The sequence below is a fragment of the Coregonus clupeaformis genome, chromosome 5 (assembly GCF_020615455.1).
Source record: "Coregonus clupeaformis isolate EN_2021a chromosome 5, ASM2061545v1, whole genome shotgun sequence".
NCBI classification, from domain to species: domain Eukaryota; kingdom Metazoa; phylum Chordata; class Actinopteri; order Salmoniformes; family Salmonidae; genus Coregonus; species Coregonus clupeaformis.
In genome coordinates, this window is record NC_059196.1 from 17,622,642 (window position 1) to 17,646,246 (window position 23,605).

General features: G+C 42.2%; 1 protein-coding gene across 4 annotated transcripts; it reads left to right on the forward strand.

Moving 5' to 3' along the window:
- Window positions 1-1,769: 1,769 nt before the first annotated feature.
- On the forward strand, window positions 1,770-23,252 carry LOC121563622 (SID1 transmembrane family member 2-like). 4 transcript variants are annotated; one of them, XM_045212998.1, is made up of 27 exons: window positions 1,770-2,533; window positions 2,879-3,003; window positions 5,500-5,664; window positions 6,025-6,070; window positions 8,039-8,140; window positions 10,876-10,959; window positions 11,186-11,351; window positions 11,639-11,732; window positions 11,841-11,899; window positions 12,110-12,121; window positions 12,901-12,948; window positions 13,324-13,398; window positions 13,609-13,671; window positions 14,193-14,311; window positions 14,437-14,510; window positions 14,738-14,804; window positions 14,992-15,065; window positions 15,168-15,291; window positions 18,260-18,377; window positions 18,624-18,760; window positions 18,923-19,031; window positions 19,319-19,395; window positions 20,004-20,050; window positions 20,687-20,792; window positions 21,645-21,755; window positions 22,187-22,300; window positions 22,531-23,252. In XM_045212998.1, the coding sequence occupies exons 1-27, from the start codon at window positions 2,312-2,314 to the stop codon at window positions 22,591-22,593; spliced, it is 2,601 nt and encodes an 866-aa protein (XP_045068933.1). In that variant the 5' UTR covers window positions 1,770-2,311; the 3' UTR covers window positions 22,594-23,252. The 4 variants fall into 4 exon arrangements, with proteins under 4 accessions (XP_045068933.1, XP_041731361.2, XP_045068931.1 ...); XM_041875427.2 differs by lacking the exon at window positions 13,609-13,671; XM_045212996.1 differs by lacking the exons at window positions 12,110-12,121; window positions 13,609-13,671.
- The last annotated feature ends 353 nt before the right edge of the window (window positions 23,253-23,605 follow it).

The window sequence follows — 23,605 nt, forward strand, 5'->3', positions numbered from 1 at the left end:
AGTCTTCGTGGTTCCAAACTTCTTCCATTTAAGAATGATGGAGGCCATTGTGTTCTTGGGGACCTTCAATGCTGCAGAAATGTTTTGGTACCCTTCCCCAGATCTGTGCCTCGACACAATCCTGTCTCGGAGCTCTACAGACAATTCCTTTGACCTCATGGCTTGGTTTTTGCTCTGATATGCACTGTCAACTGTGGGACCTTATATAGACAGGTGTGTGCCTTTCCAAATCATGTCCAATCAATTGAATTTACCACAGGTGGACTTCATTCAAGTTGTAGAAACATCTCAAGGATGATCAATGGAAACAGGATGCACCTGAGCTCAATTTCGAGTCTCATAGCAAAGGGTCTGTATACTTATGTAAATAAGGTATTTCTGTTTTTTTTTTTTTTTATAAATTTGCAAAAATGTCTAAAAACCTGTGTTCGCTTTGTCATTATGGGGTATTGTGTGTAGATTGTTGAGAAAAAAAACACATATTTCATTCATTTTAGAATAAGGCTGTAACTTAACAAAATGTGGAAAAAGTAAAGGCTTCTGAATACTTTCCGAAGGCACTGTACATCATTGGTCACCACCAGATATTTCAGTTAATCTATCAACAAGTTATCAAAACCCAAAAAAGTGTATTTTAAAAATGCTATAAAAATTGAAAAATGCAATAAAATCACTATACAAAATAAATTGAAATGCTATGGGAAGAAAATGCTATAAAACACTTAAAAACAATACAATATTTACTATATTCGCAGAGCTCTCGGCCTCTCGGCACCATGGCAACCACGGAACAAGGCAGCATGGTGCATCATCCATAAAATATATTTATATTTCTCCCCTGTCCCATTTGCAAATTACAGATTATACAAAGCCCTTAAAAGACACACACATATTGACTGTTTTTACAGCTTTATCATTCGAAGAATGTAGAATGGTCTTAATGTACTGCTCAAACTCCTTATAGAAAACAAGGAAGAGTGGTTTTTATTAGTGAATTTACATTCATGAATATTACATTTTTCCATTAGCACACTTAAATGTAAGAGGTAAAATTGTTTTTCTTTATCCTTATTATAGTTAAGGAAACTGAGCAGCACATTCTCCTATAACAAACAAAAGTCATCAAGAATATTATCAATTATAAATCTACAAATATCTTGCCATAATCTCTTTACATGTAGACAATGCCAAAATAAATGTAAAAATGTTTCTAGATTCTCAACACAAAAAGTGCAGTTAATGTTCATGACTTTTTGTTTTGTTTCTTCAGGTAATGATTCGCAGGAAAATACTTATGTGTAATTCTGGCCTCTTTGACCTTGTTAGCAAGCAGGTATTTGTGTGGTAAGCGTAAGAACCAAACCTTTCCCCTACAGATATAATTGCAAAGTCAACATTTGAATGCAGAAGTGTTGTTCCTCAATTATGAAGAATTTTCATCTCTTTACAATTTCCCTGTTACACCTAGAGTTCGCAATAGTCTTTGATGTATTCCATCTGGAATGCTCATGCTGTCTAGATGTGTAACCAGAGTCAGACCTCACCTTCTTGAGATACCCTCGCTTAGTCCAGTTGACTCTCCAGTAGGAAACATGTGTTTCTCCTTGCTCCCTCAGAACAATAATAGTTCAAAGGAATGTTGTATCTATTCCTTATGTCAGAATTTACTGGAATACATTTGGTTATATGTATTCTATTTCTATGTTTGGGCTGTAAAGAATGACGTCATTACGCCGTGCTTGGTTTGTTTACTGCGTGCGTGGGGAGGGTGTGAGTGACACCGATTTAATCCCTCAAACGTCGTTGCTAGTCGATTCAACAGATGCAAACAACGTTCACTTTACGGTACCTGATATGATCGACACTATACAGGCATATGTCAACCTAAATGATAAAATGCGGATGACATTAGCTGTAAAAACTGCGGATATTAAATCGTTCAGGATCTAGCTAGCCAGAGTAACGTTAACAGCTGTGTTGTTATCGTTAGTTTACGTCGCAGTACCGAGGAGTGGCTAGCTGGCTAGTTTGCCAGCTGGTGATGGTGAAACAGGAGGAGCGGTGTGAATGTAATACATTGATCATTAGCTAGCTGGCTAGATTATTACATTAGCTAGTCGTTCGCTATCAACTGTTCTGTTGTTGTGAATGATAAATTACAACTGAGTTCTCTAGTCTAGTTAGTTAGCTGGGTCGGTTTGCCATTCATTGCTATTATTGTCATCCAACGTGTCAATAAGTGCATTTTGGTCGTTTTGATCGACATACACTTGCTCAGCTAGCACAGCTATTGTTGACAAATCGCAAGGAAATGGTTTTGAGGAGCTGTTGTAAATTTGGCCCAGTTTTAGTCTGGTTCCGACTTGGTTATGTGGCCCTGTTGTGGTTATGTGTGACCCACTTGCGGTGCGCACGGGCAGAAACTAAAACGGTGGTCCAAAAAGATGCAGAATTTGATGTTACCTACAACGATACGGTTACGAGTGACAACCAAACCATCTACGCCTTCAATCACACCGTCTCCCGAAACAAGGTGAGTAAATAGTTCAGGTCACAAATCCCACTTTGTTCTTCGATCCTGCTTGTGCACAGACGGTATGGCGTTTGTTGCTGCCTATTGCTAACACACCTGTTTCAACTAATCATGTTAGTACTGGGCTGGAATTAAACCTGCGCATTCGGTCCCCAGTACTAGGATTGAAGAACACTGAACTACTGTCTTGTTATGAGCAGCTTAATTTGGTTTTATAGTAAATTAGGATTGCAAAAAGTTATCAATACAAAATTTGAGTGTGCAGGTGTATGTACTGTATGTCGTTTTACTTAGATACAGTGAGTTTCTCTAACCCTCTCCCCCTCTCTCTCCCTGCCCTGGTAGACGGAGGGGGTCCGTGTGACTGTGGACGTACTGTCGGAGGGGGCAGAGAGCAGTCCCATCCTGTTTGTGGTCAGACAGAAGCAGGCCGTGCTGTCCTTCCAGGTCCCCCTCATACTGCGTGGACTGTGAGTAGCCTACCCTGCTGGCACACCTGGAGCGCGTTCAGTAGTGCACAATGTTGTGGAACGTTCAGACAGAAGCAATATGTTATGTAGAACAAACATGCATCTCTGACATGTAGAATAAGGACTCCAGTCAGCTCTATACAGGACATTTCTATCTGCAACGTTCCACAATGTTGTGCCCTACTGAACGCAGCCCTGGCACATCCTGGTCCTGTCCCTGTATTATGTCACCACACCATTTTATTATGTCAATATATATTAATATGCACCTGGGCATATTAATCTAGAGTGGAGGGGAAGCGTGATACGTGGTTATGCTTTGGTATTAAATTGTTCAGTCAAAGTAAACAACAGAAACCAACAGGCCATACAGTTGTGTAGCCTAGTTCTAGATGTTGTAGAGGTTTTGTTTCTCCTTGGGTGTGTTTTTGCTATGCTTCTCTTCATTATGTAGGCTAGATTTATTGACTTAGTCACGGGTTGAAGATACAATGAGCTCCAAAAGTATTGGGACAGTGACACATTTTTTGTTTGTTTTGGCTCTGTACTCCAGCACTTTGGATTTGAAATGATACATGAAGTGCAGACTGTCAGCTTTAATTTGAGGGTATTTTCATCCATATCAGGTGAACAGTTTGACAGCACTTTTTGTACATAGCCCCCCCATTTTAGGGGACCAAAAGTATTGGGACAAATTCACTTATTCAGTATTCATTCAGGATTATTCGTAATCATGGTAGCATTCACATTAATGTAGAAGTGTTTAGAAACATATTATATTCTTAAAAGTGACTTCAAAATGACACTACATTATTTACCATTCATTTCTATTGGGCACAAAATAATCTGCAACACAAACAGCAAATGCATCCAACAAGTTTGTAGAGTCACAAGCTTGATGTAATCATTGTGTGCTATGAATATGAGAACAAATACTACAGTTTTGACTACTTTAATACATTAGTGAATTTGTCCCAATACTTTTGGTCCCCTAAAATGGGGGGACTATGTACAAAAAGTGCTGTAATTTCTAAACGGTTCACCCAATATGGATGAAAATATTAAAGCTGACAGTCTGCGCTTTAACCACATAGTCATTGTATCATTTCCAAAGTACTGGAGTACTGAGCCAAAACAAAACAAATGTGTCACTGTCCCAATACTTTTGGAGATCACTGTATTATAAACAGTACAGAGAGATGTGCAGTAGAAGTACTGAATGTGTTAACTGAAGAGAGTGATGGCAGGGCAATAAGACATGCAAAGAAAAATAAAACCGCAAATCCTCTATCTGGCGGTTAGGAGTGTTGGGCCAGTAACCGAAAGGTTGCTGTTCGAATCCCCGAGCCGACAAGGTAAAATCTGTAATTCTGCCCTTGAGCAAGGCAATTAACCCTAATTGCTCCAGGGTTGCCGTCAATAATGGCTGATCCCTGGCCGTGACGCCACTCTCCGAGGGTGGGATATGCAAAAAACACATTACCAATTCACACCTGTACAGGTTACCCACTTGAATATACAGTGAAACAGGACTATATAAGCACTCCCTAATTATTATATAATATAAGTGTTTAGCCTGCATGCAGAACCTACCTGTTGGATCAGTGTATAATTTGTTTTATTATACAGTAGGCAAGGGTTTCCCAAACTCGGTCCTCATGACCCCAAGGGGTGCACATTTTGGTTTTTGATCATTTGAATCAGCTGTGTAGTGTTAGGGCAAAAACCAAAACGTGCACCCCTTGGGGTCCCGAGGACCGAGTTTGGGAAACGCTACAGTAGCCTGTCTTTCATGGCTTAACATAATCCATGGACTTGCGCAATACCAGAACACCTGTGTCAGGTGGTAACGCCATCTAGTTGAGAGTGAGTCATTGTTGAACCTTGAGCTTTCACTTCCACATAAACATAAAGCATAGGCCTAATTTCCTATAGACACAAGCCATAATCATAAATAAATAAATTACAGTACTAGCTAGGTTGTTGTGGTTTGGGAAGTTGCAGACTGTGGGTTTTTCTGTCATTAGCACACAGTTTTTTGTGGGACTGTAGTTGACACAACAGGCCAATTCAATTCCTTTCTCAGCAGTGGTTTTTCTTTTCATCCTGTTCTTATCATAATTCTTGCATCATAGGCACTGTTATGAGCTGTCTGCAATGGTCATGGTTGTTTAGTTCAACCTTAAAATGGCTTAGGCTACGTAATATGAAATGGCACCCTATTTTCCCTATGGACCCTGCTCAAAAGTAGTGCAATTATGGCACTACATAGCAATTAGAGTGCAATTTTGGACATGACCTAGTCTAATACAGGCCTTTTATGTTCTATGAGCTCAAGTTTGTCATCATGATTTGCATATTGAGCTACCTTCTTGGCCAGGTCTCCCTTATAAAAGAGGTCTTCTGACCTCAATGGGACTTCCTGGATGAATAAAAATGAATACAGAAATGAGTGGAGAAGTGATATCTCTTTGCCCTCCCCCCTCCCTGCCACAGGTACCAGAGGAAGTACCCCTATGCCCATGTTGGCCGAACGCTGTGCCAGCCCCCCACCCGCACCCTCACCGAGACCCAGTACTTCTTTGTGGACGTATCCACTCTTTCCAGCTTGGGCACCCAGTACCAGCTGAGGATCAGCCGCGTGGACAGCTTCACCCTGCAGTGAGTCATCTTCATCAGGGATCATTACCCTCATGCTAGCTAGCTGAGCGAATACATGATACCTGATATCTGGTTGTGGAGCTGCATCCCTTACACAGTCTCCCACAGCAGTACATATTCAATACTCTGAGTCATCATAGTTTATATCACTATTATGCTACTGTGCAGAGCTGGTCTAATTTGCATTGAATACTGCCTTCTTGCCTACACACAATCGTGACTGCCTATTTCTACAGCAAGCCAAGACACACCCTGTGTAGCAGCATCACTCATAGAGTAGGGATGGTGTACTGTATGTGTGACCTGACTGGCTAATGTTGTTGTTGAGTGTTTCCTGTCATCTTGTCTTCTTAATTACAGTACAGACAAAAAGTTCAGCTTCACTGCCTCACCGTCCCAACCCCAGGTAAGAAACATAGTCACTCACACCCATACACACGTGTGTACATAAGCACACAGCATATTTCCCGTAAAACCCTTATACTGCACGTGACCATGAGAGGTGTGTGTGGGTGGAGAAGACGATTGGGTACTACCTCTTTAGAGTGCCTAAGTCTAAAAGCCAGGGCCAAGAAGGGGATTAAATAATGAATGTGTTTGCGTGATCTGTTGAGGTGTTGCATAACAGAGATGGAGAGAAAGAGACAGGAGAAAATGTACACTACCAGCCAAAAGTTTGGACACACCTACTCATTCAAGGGGTTTTCTTTATGTTTACTATTTTCTACATCGTACAATAGTAGTGAAGACATCAAAACTATATTATGAAATAACACATATGGAATCATGTAGTAACCAAAAAAGTGTTAAACAAATCAAAATATATTTTAGATTCTTCAAAGTAGCCACCCTTTGCCTTGATGACAGCTTTGCACACTCTTGGCATTCTCTCAACCAGCTTCATGAGGTAGTCACCTGGAATGCATTTCAATTAACAGGTGTGCCTTGTTAAAAGTTAATTTGTGGAATTTATTTCCTTATTAATGCGTTTGAGCCAATCAGTTGTGTTGTGACAAGGTAGGGGGGTATACAGAATATAGCCCTATTTGGTAAAAGACCAAGTCCATATTATTGCAAGAACAGCTCAAATAAGCAAAGAGAAATTACAGTCCATCATTACTTTAAGACATGAAGGTCCATCAATACAGAACATTTCAAGAACTTTGAACGTTTCTTCAAGTGCAGTCGCAAAAACCATCAAGCGCTATGATGAAACTGGCTCTCATGAGGACTGCCACAGGAAAGGAAGACCCAGAGTTACCTCTGCTGCAGAGGATAAGTTCATTCGAGTTACCAGCCACAGAAATTGCAGCCCAAATAAATGCTTCACAGAGTTGAAGTAACAGACACATCTCAACATCAACTGTTCAGAGGAGAATCAGGCCTTCATGGTTGAATTGCTGCAAAGAAACCACTACTAAAGGACACCAATAAGAAGAAGAGACTTGCTTGGGCCAAGAAACACGAGCAATGGACATTAGACCGGTGGGATTTTACCCTTTGGTCTACAGTCCAAATTGGAGATTCTTGGTTCCAACCGCTGTGTCTTTGTGAGACGCAGTGTGGGTGAACGGATGATCTCCGCATGTGTAGTTCCCATCGTGAAGCATGGAGGAGGGATGGTGTGGGGGTGCTTTGCTGGTGAATTCAAGGCACACTTAACCAGAATGCCTACCACAGCATTCTGCAGCAATACACCATCCCATCTGGTTTGGGCTTAGTGGGACTATCATTTGTTTTTCAACAGGACAATGACACAACACACCTCCAGGCTGTGTAAGGGCTATTTTACCAAGAAGGAGAGTGATGGAGTGCTGCATCAGATGACCTGGCCTCAACAATCACCCGACCTCAACCCAATGAAGATGGTTTGGGATGAGTTGGACCGCAGAGTGAAGGAAAAGCAGCCAACAAGTGCTCAGCATATTCCAGGTGAAGCTGGTTGAGAGAATGCCAAGAGTGTGCAAAGCTGTCATCAAGGCAAAGGGTGGCTACTTTGAAGAATCTCTTTGTGTAACACTTTTTTGGTTACTACATGATTCCATATGTGTTATTTCATAGTTTTGATGTCTTCACTATTATTCTACAATGTAGAAAATAGTAAAAATAAAGAAAAACCCTTGAATGAGTAGGTGTGTCCAAACTTTTGACTGGTACTGTGTATTGTTACATCATACATTTTGTGTACACACATGTTGTGCGTTTTGTATTCTATGCAAGATTTGTCTTTCAAAACGGTAGCTCTATCAACATAATAGAATAGTATTGTTAGGAAGTATGCTTGAAAAAGAAAATTATTTAAAAAATTATATTTTTATTTCACTCTGCTGAAATGTGACCTTTTTTATTATAACTCTCAATTTTTCTCTCTCAGTACTTCAAATATGTGTTCCCTGACGGAGTGGACACGGTCATCGTGAAGGTCAACTCTGAGATGACCTTCCCATGCTCTGTCATGTCTATCCAGGACATCCAGGTAAACTAACTTGACCATACCTGTTCATTAGGCACCGGAGATGGGACCAAGTCACTATTATTCGAGTCACAAGCAAGTCACAAGGTCCGAGTCTCAAGTCGAGTCCCAAGTAGAACGGGTCAAGACTCGAGTCAAGTCCAAGTCGTGCATTCTAAGAGCAAGTCGAGTCATATGTTTTCAAGTCAAGTAAAAAACAAAATCTATGAAAAAACTAAATCTATGCATGCAACGACTTGTTCATCTAGAAATCTTTGTCTATTTATCGAGGCTACAGGACAGCCCTTTTCATTATTTTGTCTACAACTCATTTGATGAGCCTATGTAATTGTAAAATGGGGACCTTGTAGCAGTCGTAAGGGCATGAACTCGGCATAAGGCAAGGCAGGTTGACGTGCTCAGAGTGTAGAATTATTTACAGGTCTTGGTGATCCAATGGTGAAAGTGCCATATCATACAAAATGTATAAGTAGATTTACCAAATATACATTGGCAATAGCCCAAAAGAAATAGCCTCTGAATCAGGCTTAACCTGTCCTATCTGAATGGACACAGGTAGGGGGCAAGACTGTACAGCCTCCCCTTGAGAAACCAAATCGAATCTGTCTTAACAGGATCTCAAACAGGTAGGCCTGCATAAATAATAGAAGCACTTGGCCCCCAGGACCATACAATTACCCAATTTGGCAATTACAACCTATAAACTGGCTCTACAATGTAAAAGGCAGTTTCCACATCCATTGTTACATTTCTCTTAATCAGACTTAATGATATTTCAACACCATGCATACATGGGACAATCATTTTATCTTATTCAACGTTCTCTTAAGCATGGAGCGGAGGCCACGTAGCCTATTTCTATGGGCACTGAGGCGCACGCTCCTATTACACACAATCAGAATGACAGAGACTAATGGTGCTTTCAAGACAACTGGGAACTCTGAAAAATATGAGGTCAAATCATGACATCCGTGATCTTCAGGTCGGAAAGTCGGAGCTCTAGAAAGAGGCCCGAGTTCCCGAGATGGAATTCCAAGTTGGATGACCGTTCAAAACGATTTTTCCCACTCTGAGCTCGTTTTTTCCAAGTTCCCAGTTGTCTTGAACGCACTGAAATCAGAAGTCGGAGATTTCCGAGTTCACATTTGTTTTGAACACGGCAATAGGATACAGACACGGAACTCCGACATAACCAGGGAAATATGAACAAAGGAAACCATACATTGAATTAAATAAACAGAACTTCTACCTCATGAGTATTTTGAATGTTCATGTGCACAATAAACATCACGCCACTCAGAGAGTAAGAACTGGTTGGCTAAATGAAAAGGTATCGTAGTCCTATCAAACATGAACCGAAATGTACGGGGATAGAATTATGAAACGCTAGCAATTATTGTAGTATTAGATGGAATATAGATTTACCACTGGGCTTATGCATTTTAAACGTGTGAAAGCAACAGCAAACATTTCAACAAGAGAAAAAAAGCACTCTGGCGCGAGTTTGTAGAGCGCAAGTGAAGAGCTGCGCCTATGGTGCGTCCTCACAGCAGTAATAATTCATTTTAACAACAAATTCCAAATGCGAGCTTCATAAGCAAATTATGAATTTCAAGCAAGTGTTACATACCAAAAGACCTGTAGGCCTATGTTAGTCATTGTTGCCCCATTGCTGATGAGCTTGCAAAGTAAACGGTTCATATTCTTGATCACCAAACAATTTTTGGAGCCTCATTTATTTATTATGGCAATCCTCTTCCTACAGTTTGACGTTTGTGCTGCACCCGATCCTATAGCTTGTACAGCAAATCAGCAATCTGTTCGCTAGCTCACCCGACCTGTGTTGATTGACAGTTTGCTAGTCCAATCAGAGTGCCGAGTGTGCGTTTCACTAGCCAATCTGTTGCAGGTTTTTTTTGCAAGGGCGATGCTGCGGGTACTGTCTCTGGCTGCGTGTGGAATAATCAACGTAGACTCTGTGCCACAAAAAATTAGTGACAGATAAAACATTACAAAACCTGGCCAGATAAATTCAAGTCATCAATCTCAAGTCAAAGTCGAGTCCCGAGACTTGAGGCTCCAAGTCAAGTCTCAAGTTATTTTATTTTCTATCGAGTCTCAAGTCATCATGTGACTTGAGTCCACAACTCTGTAAGACACCAATTGGAAGTAAGCAAACTGAAACGGGGCGGGACTGTTGAGAAACGCTAAAATAAACACTTGTTTTAGTTTTCTGTTGCAAAACGTTTTGCTATGGTGTACCCTAATGAATACTGCCATGACCTTACTTCTACCTGCATCCTCTGACCTCACATGACATCACCGAGCTGTGGTCCATCAGCCTATTGTCTCCAATGGCTAGCCTCCGATTCACCACACAAGGGCAGTGTTGAGTTCATTCTGAGCAACCCATCAACCACTAGACAGCTGTGAATTAACTTGTGAAATGCACTTGTTTTACCCTAAAGCAGCTTAAAGCTGTGAAAGAGAGGCATTACTAAAACGCAATGTAAAGCTCTGTCTGGTGTGTAATCAGCTCACATGGGGGGGTCTTTGAAATGTAGGCCAATATAGAAATCTGCATTGCACTCACTTGATGGGGAGTGCAGAGGCGCGCCTGTTGCCGTGGCAACCACATTAGCCATGGCTGCTCCTGTTCTTCTCTCAGGCAGACACACACACCGACAGACACTCGTTCCTCTCTGATTGCTAAATTCTGTGTTTTACCTTATCATCAGTGCCCAGTGTATGACTTGGATAACAACGTGGCCTTCATTGGAATGTATCAAACCATGACCAAGACAGCTGCCATCACTGTCCAGGTAAAATACACACACACACACACACACACACACACACACACACACACACACACACACCACACTGGAGAGATCAGGTAAACACACACACACACACTGGAGAGATCAGGTAATTGATTATTATTATTTTTTTTTACCACTCACTTGCCACAATGGACAACCATTTAATCTACTCTCTCTCTCTCTCTCTTGTTCCCCCTCTCCCCTTTTCTCCTCTTGTGGCTCTCAGAGGAAGGACTTCCCTAGTAACAGTTTCTATGTGGTGGTGGTGGTGAAGACTGAGGACGAGGCATGTGGGGGTCCCCTGCGCTTCTACCCCCTCCGTCCAGATGAACTCATCGATGCCGGCAACCGCAGTAAAACTCTGGACGTGGTCGTCTCGCCCGCTATCAACTGTGAGTAACTCAGCCTGGCAGGCCAAAGGACTTCAGCTGCATCAAACAGTACATAATTCCCAATGTAGCAGAGAGAAATGTTAATGTCTGACTCTCTCTCTTTCTATTTGTCTCTATTTCTCTCGAACACCTCTCTCTCTCTCTCTTCCTTTCTCCCTCCCTCTTTCCCCTCTCTCCTTCGTCTCTCTCTTCCTCTCTCCTTCCTTTCTCCCTCTTCCCCTCTCTCTATCCCTGTATCCCCCCCCCTCTCCCTCTATCTCACTCTATCTCCCCTCTCTCCGTCTCAGCGGATGTGTACGTGATGGGCATGCTATTCTGCCTGGGCATCTTCCTGTCCTTCTACCTGCTCACCTTCCTGGTGGCCTGTGTGGAGAACAAGAGGTCTGTCGATCGCTTCACTGTCGTATACAGTAAGTACATTATTTCATACACTGTCATATAGAGGCTTTGGAACTCAAGTGTCTCTCTCTGGGTCTTTTCTCTGGTCAGGATGCACAGGAGGAGGGAGGGGCTTCTGAACCCAGCGGACATGTCGCCCGCGGAGACAGGTATCCCAGCAACCCACTACAATGGCACACTCCATTGTATCAGAGAGGTGTACAATGAAGAGGGGAGAGAACTATCTCTGTAACTCCGTATTTAAGATTGAAAATGAGCTTAAGATGGATGCATACCATTAACAGTTGCCCCATAAGATGAAGGATTACTGTGTATTGAATTTGTCTATCGCTTTCTCCCCATGCTACTCTTTGACTCAGCCTCTCTACTGGGTAAGAATGGAGTTGGAGTAATGAGATATTGCCTGTGACAGAACTTCTCTCACTGTTTCACACTACTTATTACCCTTTGTGCACGCTATATAAATTATTACACCCATCTCACAGTCATTATCACCAGTATGATGTCATCCAGTGAAGGGATGACAGCTTTTCATCTGGGTGGATGAGGAATCATCATCATCATAATGCATGTCTAATGAATGACCTTCACCACTGTTGGGGTCAATTTCGAATTCAGGAAGTGATTTCAATTTAAAATATGGAAAAACATTTGAAATAAATATATTCTCCTTCTCAGTTTATTGAGAAGTCATTGAAAATAGAACCCCCTTTTTCAATTATTGAATTGGAATTTCAGTTGACTTCCTGAGTTGCCTGACTTAACAGCATTGTCCAGTGCAGTCACAAACACTTGTCATGGTGTGGGATGACTATATGGTCAAACTGTGACCATGGCCATGCATTGGATGATATGATGGTTACGGTGGTTTGGTTCCAATTGGAGTCTGACTGAAATGGACTTATTTTTCAATAGTCACTCTTTATCTCACATTGGACTCACACCCTAGGGTACTGATTAGCACCCTTGCATTAACCCTTGCCTCACTTTTCAACCTTGCCTCTGAACCCACAGGGCATGGTGTGTCCTCTAACTAACCAGTCATCTAGATGCTGTGGTAGGGTGTAGACTACTGACTGCTATGGTGGCATATGTTTGGTGTGTGTGTGTGTGTGTGTGTTTGTGACATTATCTCTACCTGTTACCACAGGAAAGCCAGGTGTGACTCCAGTCTCCCCTTATGAATACGGCTCCTTTGGTGAGTGTGTGTGCTCATTTTCTTTATAAGTGTGACGATGTTTGAAATGTTTTGAGTGAAATATTGACAATCAATGTAGCTAACTGAGGATGACGGGGCTTTCACTGTTATAGTTCTGTTGTGTGTCTCATTCCTTTGTTTCTGCACATGAGTCTCCTTCCCTACTTCCCACAAATCTAAAAGCATTTGATTGGGGGAGTCATGGACTAGTTGCACTTTTCACCATATTTCTTTTACCAGTCATTTCCTTGAAATCAGTGAAGGAAAGTGAATACTTTGGGAGGAAGGAGAGATAATTGGGGCATAGCCAAAGTGAATACTTACACCAGTTCAAACACTCTTTAATGTTGTTTCCCTCTGGTATTGTTTCTACAGCGGACAACGCCAGCACGTTGAGCTCAGAGGCCATCACAGACAGCATAGCATCAGATGGCAACTACGGATACATGGGTATGGAGAAGGATTACCAAATACACACATATTTACACATACACTCTTATACTGTACACACATATGTGCAAATACACACAATGGGGTCAACATGGCACAAAATCTGTCTTCAAGTTATGTTGCACAGCATTTCACCACCAAACTGGCCCTTGATTGGAGGGCTGCAGAGTGCTCTTGTTTCTTATTGGTTTATCTGTGTTTGTTTATCAGGACAGGAGACTTTGAAACGCAGACCATTCCTAACTGCCATCCACCACGTAGCCATCCGCATTGGTGACACTCACTGCCTTAATCAGCCATCCAATCGCATCCCTTCACTGTATAAATCAGCACCATGTCAATCACTTAGGAATGTGTTCAAGATCTATACGCCTTTTGATGTAATTTAATGATCTGATGACCACAGATGGAGACCAAAACGATCACATATGGTCAACAATCATGTTTGACTGTATGCAGAGATAATGATGGAATGTCAAGAATGATTTCAATGATACATTTTGTGATTATCAGGAATGTCATTGGCCAGAATCACCAATCTATTGAATATGTCCCAAATCTTTACAAAAAACTCCAAGCCGTAAAACCAACAAAAACTATAAAATCGAGAAATATAACCCTCAGTCACTGACATACTGTAAACTTAGTTACTTTTTCGTCTCTCTCGCTTTCTCTCCCCCGTCTCTGTCTCCCCCGTCTCTGTCTCCCCCGTCTCTGTCTCCCCATCTCTCTCTCTCCCTCTCTGTCTCCCCCGTCTCTGTCTCTGTCTGTCTCCCCCTCTCTCCGTCTCTCAGAGCGTTCGTTGGAGAGTGTTACGGGTCGTAGTCGTCAGGAGTCTCTGAGCTCAATAGAGGAGGATGACTATGACACGTTGGCCGACATCGACTCGGACAAGAACATCGTCCGCACCAAGGTCTGACCCGCCCCTCCTCCACCCCCCCTCTACCTCTCCTCCCCTGTGCATCACTCAATATTATACTCATCTTCTGTTGTTTTTCCCTCCCAATGAAACTCTTGTGGTCGCTTGTCCTTTTGCAGAAGTACCTATGTGTGTCGGACCTCGCTCGCAAGGACAAGAGGGTTCTGAGTAAAAAGTACCAAATCTACTTCTGGTGAGTGGGACTGAGAGTTAGCTAAAAATCTGTACATCAATGCTGGGGCTATAACCCTATGGCATCCTCCACTCTATCAGTACTCTAGTCAAATGCATGATAACAATTAGCTAGTCATCAGTTGCTTCTTTGGATAGGGTGTAGGTTTGTTTTGTATCAGTCGGATTGTACAGTAATTATACAACTATCAGTGTCATGGCAGTTAATGTCAGTGTTCCTCTCCTCAGGAATATTGCCACCATAGGTGTGTTCTACGCCCTCCCTGTCATCCAGCTGGTCATCACTTATCAAACGGTATTGTGTGCTACCCTCACTCACACTCCACAACTGCAGATTTACCACATTATTACAGAGTTATAACGAGTGCATTTGTAGTGTGTAAAGGAATTGCCTTCGAGTGAGTAGATATGACTGTAGAATCCACACATGGTGGGTGGGTAGTGCATTGTTGTTGTTGACGACATGTTCCTCTCTCCTCCAGGTTGTCAACGTGACAGGAAATCAGGACATCTGCTACTACAACTTCCTGTGTGCACACCCCCTGGGGAATCTGAGGTGTGTGTGTGTGTGTATCATAAGGAAAAACGCATATGGGTGTGCATGTAATGTATGACTTGTATCATTCATGACATCCATTCTCTACCCTCTGGTGTGCAGTGCCTTCAACAACATACTGAGTAACCTTGGTTACGTGATGCTGGGCCTCCTCTTCCTGCTCATCGTGCTGCAGAGAGACATCATCCACAGCAGAGCGCTGGACCGCAACGACCTCAACGCGCTGGTGAGAGATCAAAATGCGATGGTGCTTTTGTTTAGAGATATTTTGGGGGGTATTTTGTAGTTTTTTTATTTTGATTGACAGGTGTAGATTAGAGTATGTGATAGGTAGCAAGATGACAGGGGTACAGTACAGAGCGTGAGTGGCGGAACTGGGGATTGAACTGCTGCCTCCAGGGGCAATATGTGGTCCAGCGGTGGTAGCACAACCTCTAAACTGACCCCTGGCACAGATAGTGTATTATAGCAGTGTGATGCACAATAGAACATGAAATGCATACACATTGGCATTTCCATGTATGGAATTCATATCACCACTCATGATGTTGACATGAGGGTTTTGTCCAATTGGTATTTCCTACACACTATGGAACGTTCAATACCAGTAACCAGGTTTCCATCCAAACTTTTTATGCGAGTAATGTACATGTCGTATAAAACATTTCATGAAATGCCTGATGGAAACAGCAAATTTGTCGGTGAACTTTCCAAATATCGAAAAAACGAAATACGCTAGACAAGGTGAGTTTTGTGTAGGTAAAATTAATTATGCGAGAAATGGTGGTGGAAACTCCTTTATGCGCAAATATTGATAAAATAACCATCATATTGAAATAAAGTTGGGAGTCATGCAATGATATGTTGTGTGGTCCTCCCACTATGATTAGGGAAAGCATGCGGTTTAGTAGGCTACAGATGAAGTAAGTTATGAACTTCACAGGGTGGTGAAAGGGCACGGTGATGAGCTTGAGGCTCCTTTCCAATAAATATCTGATTCTGGTGACATGATGATTGATGCTTGGCTGCCGTTTGACAAATAAAAATGGTCGCTCCTTTGTCCATAAAATCTAATGTAGGCTATGCCCGCACTGTATCTGCAAGCTGTTGGCTAGAGCGCTTGTGCCAAGACCATAGTGGGCACATTCGCAAATAACGCAACATTTTTTGTGACAAAACCGTCAGTAGAGTTAAATGCAATGGAAACCCATTTAACTTTATTCCGTACAGTGGGGGAAAAAAAGTATTTAGTCAGCCACCAATTGTGCAAGTTCTCCCACTTAAAAAGATGAGAGAGGCCTGTAATTTTCATCATAGGTACACGTCAACTATGACAGACAAAATGAGAATTTTTTTCTCCAGAAAATCACATTGTAGGATTTTTAATGAATTTATTTGCAAATTATGGTGGAAAATAAGTATTTGGTCAATAACAAAAGTTTATCAATACTTTGTTATATACCCTTTGTTGGCAATGACACAGGTCAAACGTTTTCTGTAAGTCTTCACAAGGTTTTCACACACTGTTGCTGGTATTTTGGCCCATTCCTCCATGCAGATCTTCTCTAGAGCAGTGATGTTTTGGGGCTGTCGCTGGGCAACACAGACTTTCAACTCCCTCCAAAGATTTTCTATGGGGTTGAGATCTGGAGACTGGCTAGGCCACTCCAGGACTTTGAAATGCTTCTTACGAAGCCACTCCTTCGTTGCCCGGGCGGTGTGTTTGGGATCATTGTCATGCTGAAAGACCCAGCCACGTTTCATCTTCAATGCCCTTGCTGATGGAAGGAGGTTTTCACTCAAAATCTCACGATACATGGCCCCATTCATTCTTTCCTTTACACGGATCAGTCGTCCTGGTCCCTTTGCAGAAAAACAGCCCCAAAGCATGATGTTTCCACCGCCATGCTTCACAGTAGGTATGGTGTTCTTTGGATGCAACTCAGCATTCTTTGTCCTCCAAACACGACGAGTTGAGTTTTTACCAAAAAGTTCTATTTTGGTTTCATCTGACCATATGACATTTTCCCAATCCTCTTCTGGATCATCCAAATGCACTCTAGCAAACTTCAGACGGGCCTGGACATGTACTGGCTTAAGCAGGGGGACACGTCTGGCACTGCAGGATTTGAGTCCCTGGCGGCGTAGTGTGTTACTGATGGTAGGCTTTGTTACTTTGGTCCCAGCTCTCTGCAGGTCATTCACTAGGTCCCCCCGTGTGGTTCTGGGATTTTTGCTCACCGTTCTTGTGATCATTTTGACCCCACAGGGTGAGATCTTGCGTGGAGCCCCAGATCGAGGGAGATTATCAGTGGTCTTGTATGTCTTCCATTTCCTAATAATTGCTCCCACAGTTGATTTCTTCAAACCAAGCTGCTTACCTATTGCAGATTCAGTCTTCCCAGCCTGGTGCAGGTCTACAATTTTGTTTCTGGTGTCCTTTGACAGCTCTTTGGTCTTGGCCATAGTGGAGTTTGGAGTGTGACTGTTTGAGGTTGTGGACAGGTGTCTTTTATACTGATAACAAGTTCAAACAGGTGCCATTAATACAGGTAACGAGTGGAGGACAGAGGAGCCTCTTAAAGAAGAATTTACAGGTCTGTGAGAGCCAGAAATCTTGCTTGTTTGTAGGTGACCAAATACTTATTTTCCACCATAATTTGCAAATAAATTCATAAAAAATCCTACAATGTGATTTTCTGGAGAAAAAAATTCTCAATTTGTCTGTCATAGTTGACGTGTACCTATGATGAAAATTACAGGCCTCTCTCATCTTTTTAAGTGGGAGAACCTGCACAATTGGTGGCTGACTAAATACTTTTTTCCCCCACTGTACATGGGAATGTAACCGCAAAAGTTATTTTTATGTGTACTACATCATCAAAGAAAAAATACATGTCCACAAATCTGGTATGCTCCCAGGGTGAGTTAATCAGACGCACAATAAAGACAACGTTTCGATCAGAGTTGGATCTTTGTCAGGTCATACACCACTGTGAAACACACCTACTTAAATAACCTCTAGAGGCATGAACATTGGATGTGCATATTGTTCTCTTTTCACTACATCATCACATAGCCTTTTAGATTTTTAGAATATTTGCATGACAATCTGTCGCCAATTGGATGTAAACCTAGCTAGTGACAATTATATAATTTTGAGCCTCTGTCTCTCCCTCCCTGCCGGTCTCCAGGAGTGTGGCATCCCTAAGCACTTTGGGCTGTTCTACGCCATGGGCACAGCTCTGATGATGGAGGGACTGCTGAGTGCCTGCTACCACGTCTGCCCCAACTACACCAACTTCCAGTTCGGTAAGACTGAGAGACTAATGTCATGGTTGGATAATTGGGAGATCCTGAAGATACTGTAACACAGATCCTCAATAGATGGGTTTCTCAATCAGCCCCCAATCAGTCCCAGATCGGTTCATGTTGTCTTGCCAACTTAATTGCTGTGACTGCAAGACGGCACAAACAGATCTGGGACTCTGGCTACTTCACAATAACTGTACTGTAAGAAATATCATTAATGTCACCCTTTCCTACTCTGTCTCCCAGACACCTCCTTCATGTATATGATAGCTGGGCTCTGTGTGCTAAAGCTATACCAGAAGAGACACCCAGATATCAATGCCAGCGCTTACACTGCCTACGCCTGTCTGGCTGCTGTCATCTTCTTCTCTGTACTAGGAGTGGTGAGGGACTAGGGGCACGCACATATACACACCGAGACAGACCGAAACACAACAAACACCCAACAGTAGACTCTGACATACACAACCTATACAATCATCATTCAGCAAGTGTCAAATTCCTGATGTATCCTGATGATGGCGGTGTGTGTGTGTTGTGTCCAGGTGTTTGGGAAGGGCAACATGGTGTTCTGGATCGTCTTCTCTGTCATCCACATCCTGGCCACCATGCTGCTCAGCACCCAGCTCTACTACATGGGCCGCTGGAGACTGGGTAAGGAGTCAATCAATCAATCACATTTATTTGTTATTTTTAAAAGCCCTTTTTACATTGGCAGTTGTCACAAAGTGCTTTACGGATACCCAGCCCAAAACCCCAAGAGAAGGCAATGCAGAAGTAGAAGCACAGTGGCTAGGAAAAACGACCTAGAAGGCAGGAACCTAGGAAGAAACCTAGGAGTAAGGGCTAGGAACAGTCCTGGGGTCAGGGTTAGCTTTTACCTTGTAACGTTACAGGGGCTATGGACAGGTGTCAGTCTATTCTATTTGTTTGTGTTTCAGATTCTGGCATCCTGCGCAGGATTGTGTATGTGATCTACACCGACTGTATCCGCCAGTGCAGTAGCCCCATGTATATTGTGAGTATACATCAGTGGAGAACTACTGCCCCCTCTCTTTGAAACTACGGAGGTTCAAGGCTGACTGCGGCACTGCAGGCATTGTTTGCATTGTTTGCATAAACAGGATCCCCCATTATAGTGAATGGAAAAATTGCAATCTTCGTGGTCAATCTTTGTGTAAAAAAAAAATGTTGGAAGACAATCATGGTGCTAATAATTGCTTCTAATACACCCAGTATTACACAGTATGTCCTTGAACCAATTTGATTTTTTAAATCGCACACAGAATAAGTTATAAGGATAATTTAGTTGCTAATGGCTACCTGCAGCACTGAGCTAGGCTGCAACGTCACTTCCTGGAGTATATCAAACTGCGCATGTTATGTCTCCATGAGACGCCATCTTAACAGACTTCATTTTACTTCAATACGCTATTGAGTCTTCACATAGGAATGAATGGTGTCATGTGATCGATGGCTTTGTCCATTCATATATACAGTCATTGGTATACTGTACATACACATACTGTATGGAGACTAAGATTCACAAATCCACAAGTAAACGTTTCTCTCCCACTCTCTCTCTCTGTCTCTGTGTGTGTCTTTGTGTGTGTGTGTGTGTGTTAGGACCGAATGGTTCTGCTGGTGATGGGAAACATAGTGAACTGGTCTCTGTGAGTATTTCCTTCATTCACTCACTATCTTATTCAGACTGGAATGCCTTTACTGCAGTGTTCTTTATATGTGACACATTTTTTGATTATTTTGTTTTCGGTCAGGTTTGCAGGGTACATTACAGATCTGATATCTTAATTTGATCACTCTGTTGTCGCAGAGAATTTTCCTGCGAAGCATGAAATGCTAATTGTAGTGTATTCGGGTGTAAAAAGGCTTCTAAAGTTTGTAATTTCCACTTTAAAATGTCAGACTTGATTTGCCCTAATGAAATATTTATCAACCCCTACAAAAAATGTCCACTAATATAATACACGTAATAATTCACATTTCCTGTTGCTGCAGGATAATTTTCCTGCTGTGAGAAACAGGGTGAAATTAAGATGGCAGATCTGTACATTGTTTGACATCATCATGCAGTGTTTTTTTTTATCAAAGGTCTTTCACACCTACTTTTTAAGTGATTAATTTAAGTCCCTTTCTGTCAATGTGTTTTATTGTGACTCACTCAGCTTGATGAGACAAGGTATATTTACTCTTTATAATAGTCATTACTCACCCACAACCATGGGTGGAGAGTAGAGTAGACAACTCATCACTGACATACATTGTATTGTTGTGTTCTGTCTGTCCAGAGCTGCCTATGGGCTTCTAAAGACACCCAATGACTTTGCCTCTTACCTGCTGGCCATCGCCATCTGCAACCTGCTACTCTACTTTGCCTTCTATATCATCATGAAGGTGTGTGTGTGTGTGTGTGTGTGTGTGTGTGCTTGTTTATTCATTTTCTATGGACCAATCTCACTCAAAAAAGACATGCCACAATATATTTATTAATTCATTAACCCTCTAGAGTCTAAGCCCTGTCTAAGCTCTGGGAGGGGGTCTAAGCTAACATATGGAATTGTTTTAAGATTGTCATACCAAGAATCATTTAGCTATTTGATTTAGAATTTTAAGACCCCTTAAGGTAACAAAAAATATATATTATTTTTTGGGGGGATGAAACGTTGAATTTGGCCTTACTGCTATTAGCCAATAGAAATGCATTGAATAACAGATTCACTACATGGAACAACAGATAGTCCCCCAAAAAATCTAAAGGAAGTTTGTTCTGAACTATATAAAAAAATAACATAAATATTTATCCCCATATCTTAGGCAATAAACTATCCCCATACTGTATATACTTCCATAAAACATTTTTCACTGGTACCGGGGGCAAAACCGGGAGCAAAACGGGGAACGCCATCGTGAGAGTCTCATCTTTCAATAGAGTGGTCATAATATGTTTGGACGCTACAGACGTTTTTGTAAGAAGACCGATTTTCGGGATGTCGTAATGGTCTGACTAACACCGCTCTAGCTCTGCCACCTTTCACTGCAGATGCGGAAGGGCGATATCACCCATGCAACAAATAAAATATATCTCTAGCTAATTCAAACATTCTACTAAATGTGCTTTGTTTGATTGTTGACGTATTCTAACAGTATTGTATGTAGAAAGTGCACATCTGACACATGAAACAACATAGAACATGTTCTGGGTGTACAATAACAGATGATGTTGTGTTTCTGTGAATGTGTGTGTAGCTCCGCAGTGGTGAGAGGATCCAGTGCATGGCCATTGTGTGTATCCTCTTCACGGCCGTAGTGTGGGGCTTCGCTCTCTTCTTCTTCTTCCAGGGCCTCAGCACCTGGCAGGTCAGCACCGCACACACCTACTACACACACACACAAACACACACACACAGACCTTACAGATCACTGGCTTCTACCACAAGTCAGCCTTACACACCCCATGGCAGTGGTTTTCAAACCTCTCCTCGGGGACCCCCAGCCATTCCATGTATTCATACTGTTCCAGAGCTAGCACACCTGATTCAACTTGTCAACTTATAATCAAGCACTTGTCTGTGTAGGTAAGTTGAATCAGGTATGCTAGTTCAGGTCTACAACAAAATGGTGAAAGGTCTGGGGGTCCCCGAGGAGAGGTTTGGGAACCCCTGCCCCATGGGACTCATGGTATCTGTAGTACCACACTTGAAAACAAACATCACACACTACATGTTTACACATCACGTCATGGTCACATAATCCCAATTTACTGCTTTGTCCCCTCTCCCCCGCCGTAGAAAACCCCTGCCGAGTCCCGGGAACACAACCGTGATTGCATCGTGCTCTCCTTCTTCGACGACCACGACATCTGGCACTTCCTGTCCTCCATCGCCATGTTTGGTTCCTTCCTAGTGAGTGTGTGTGTGCCTCTGGGGAGGGCCATGTGACACTAATTTCATAGTATTATAAATTGGAGGGGAATACACAGATTTCACACCATGGACATGGTTCTTGCACACGTCATTCAGCAATAGAAAATCATGAGTGGCTGAGCTTTGATGAAGACCTCCCATTTCTGACCCATACATACCCAGATTGTAACATATTAGATAGTGACTGACTCCTCTGCTTTCTCTGCCAGGTTCTCCTCACCATGGATGATGACTTGGACGACGTCCAAAGAGACAAGATCTTTGTCTTCTGAGAAAGCAACTCTCTGGCTCTGCCTTAACGTCTCTCGCTGGCCAATAGTAACACAGTGGCAACTGAGACACCCAATGGCCTGTCTCCCTGACTGCAGGCGAGCTGGGCATCTCAGCCAATCAAAGAGCTGGGGAAGGACGGTGCGCCCTCCCCCGAGTTGGAATATGTATGGACACTTGGCGTGCCAATCAATGAGTCTGGTTCACCAGGACATGCTGACATTTCTCCTTACTGCCATCCAATATTACTGTGGTCGTTGTGTTTTCATATTGCTGATAAAAATCATGTTAACCGTTTTGAATTTAATTTATTTTATATTGCATCATTATTGACCTGCAACTCCATCAATGCATTTAAACTTGTATAGTCTGTGTATATATGATTGAGCATAAGTGTGTGTGTGGGAACACACTCCATGTCCAGTCTGTCGGTGGCCTTTAATGTTCTAATCATGTGCGTGGTCTGTATGTGTTTCTATGGCTGTCTGATACTGTATGCCGGATGGGAATTGATCTGTCCCTGAGAGATATCAATGATTGTATTTTAATTACTAACTACGTCCTTAGCTGGTGAGGAAAATATATTTTGCACTGTAGGATAATAACTTGGCACTGTGTGATGCAACAGTTACTGAATAAAGTTTGTGTCCACAATGATAAAGGTGTAGTCTTAGCATTAGTACAATCTGTCTCTAGGTTTTGCATTTTAAGTAACTGATAAGCAGGATGAACAGGAAATCCAGACTTGTAAGGACCTGGGTTGTGTTCATTAGACACCAAACGGAAGATAACTGACAATCAGGGAGGGACTACCTGAATTTTTGTTGCAAAAAGTTACAACACTTTCCGTTGGGTGTCCCAATGAATACAACCCTGGTGATTACTATGTAATGCAGACAAATGAAATACTGAAAAGCTGTTGCATGAAAAACAATGAAAGCTTGACATGAGCATTATGAATATACACCACTTTACATTTATTAAAATATTTCTTATAAAAATACTGTATGTCAC

Bases quoted from the DNA above. Each gene is read 5' to 3' on its own strand.
- LOC121563622 (XM_045212998.1), top strand. From the start codon at position 2,312: ATGGTTTTGAGGAGCTGTTGTAAATTTGGCCCAGTTTTAGTCTGGTTC. The intron at 13,672-14,192 runs GTGACACTCACT...TCCGTCTCTCAG, and splicing joins CCACGTAGCCATCCGCATTG to AGCGTTCGTTGGAGAGTGTT. The intron at 20,793-21,644 runs GTGTGTGTGTGT...ATGTGTGTGTAG, and splicing joins CCTTCTATATCATCATGAAG to CTCCGCAGTGGTGAGAGGAT.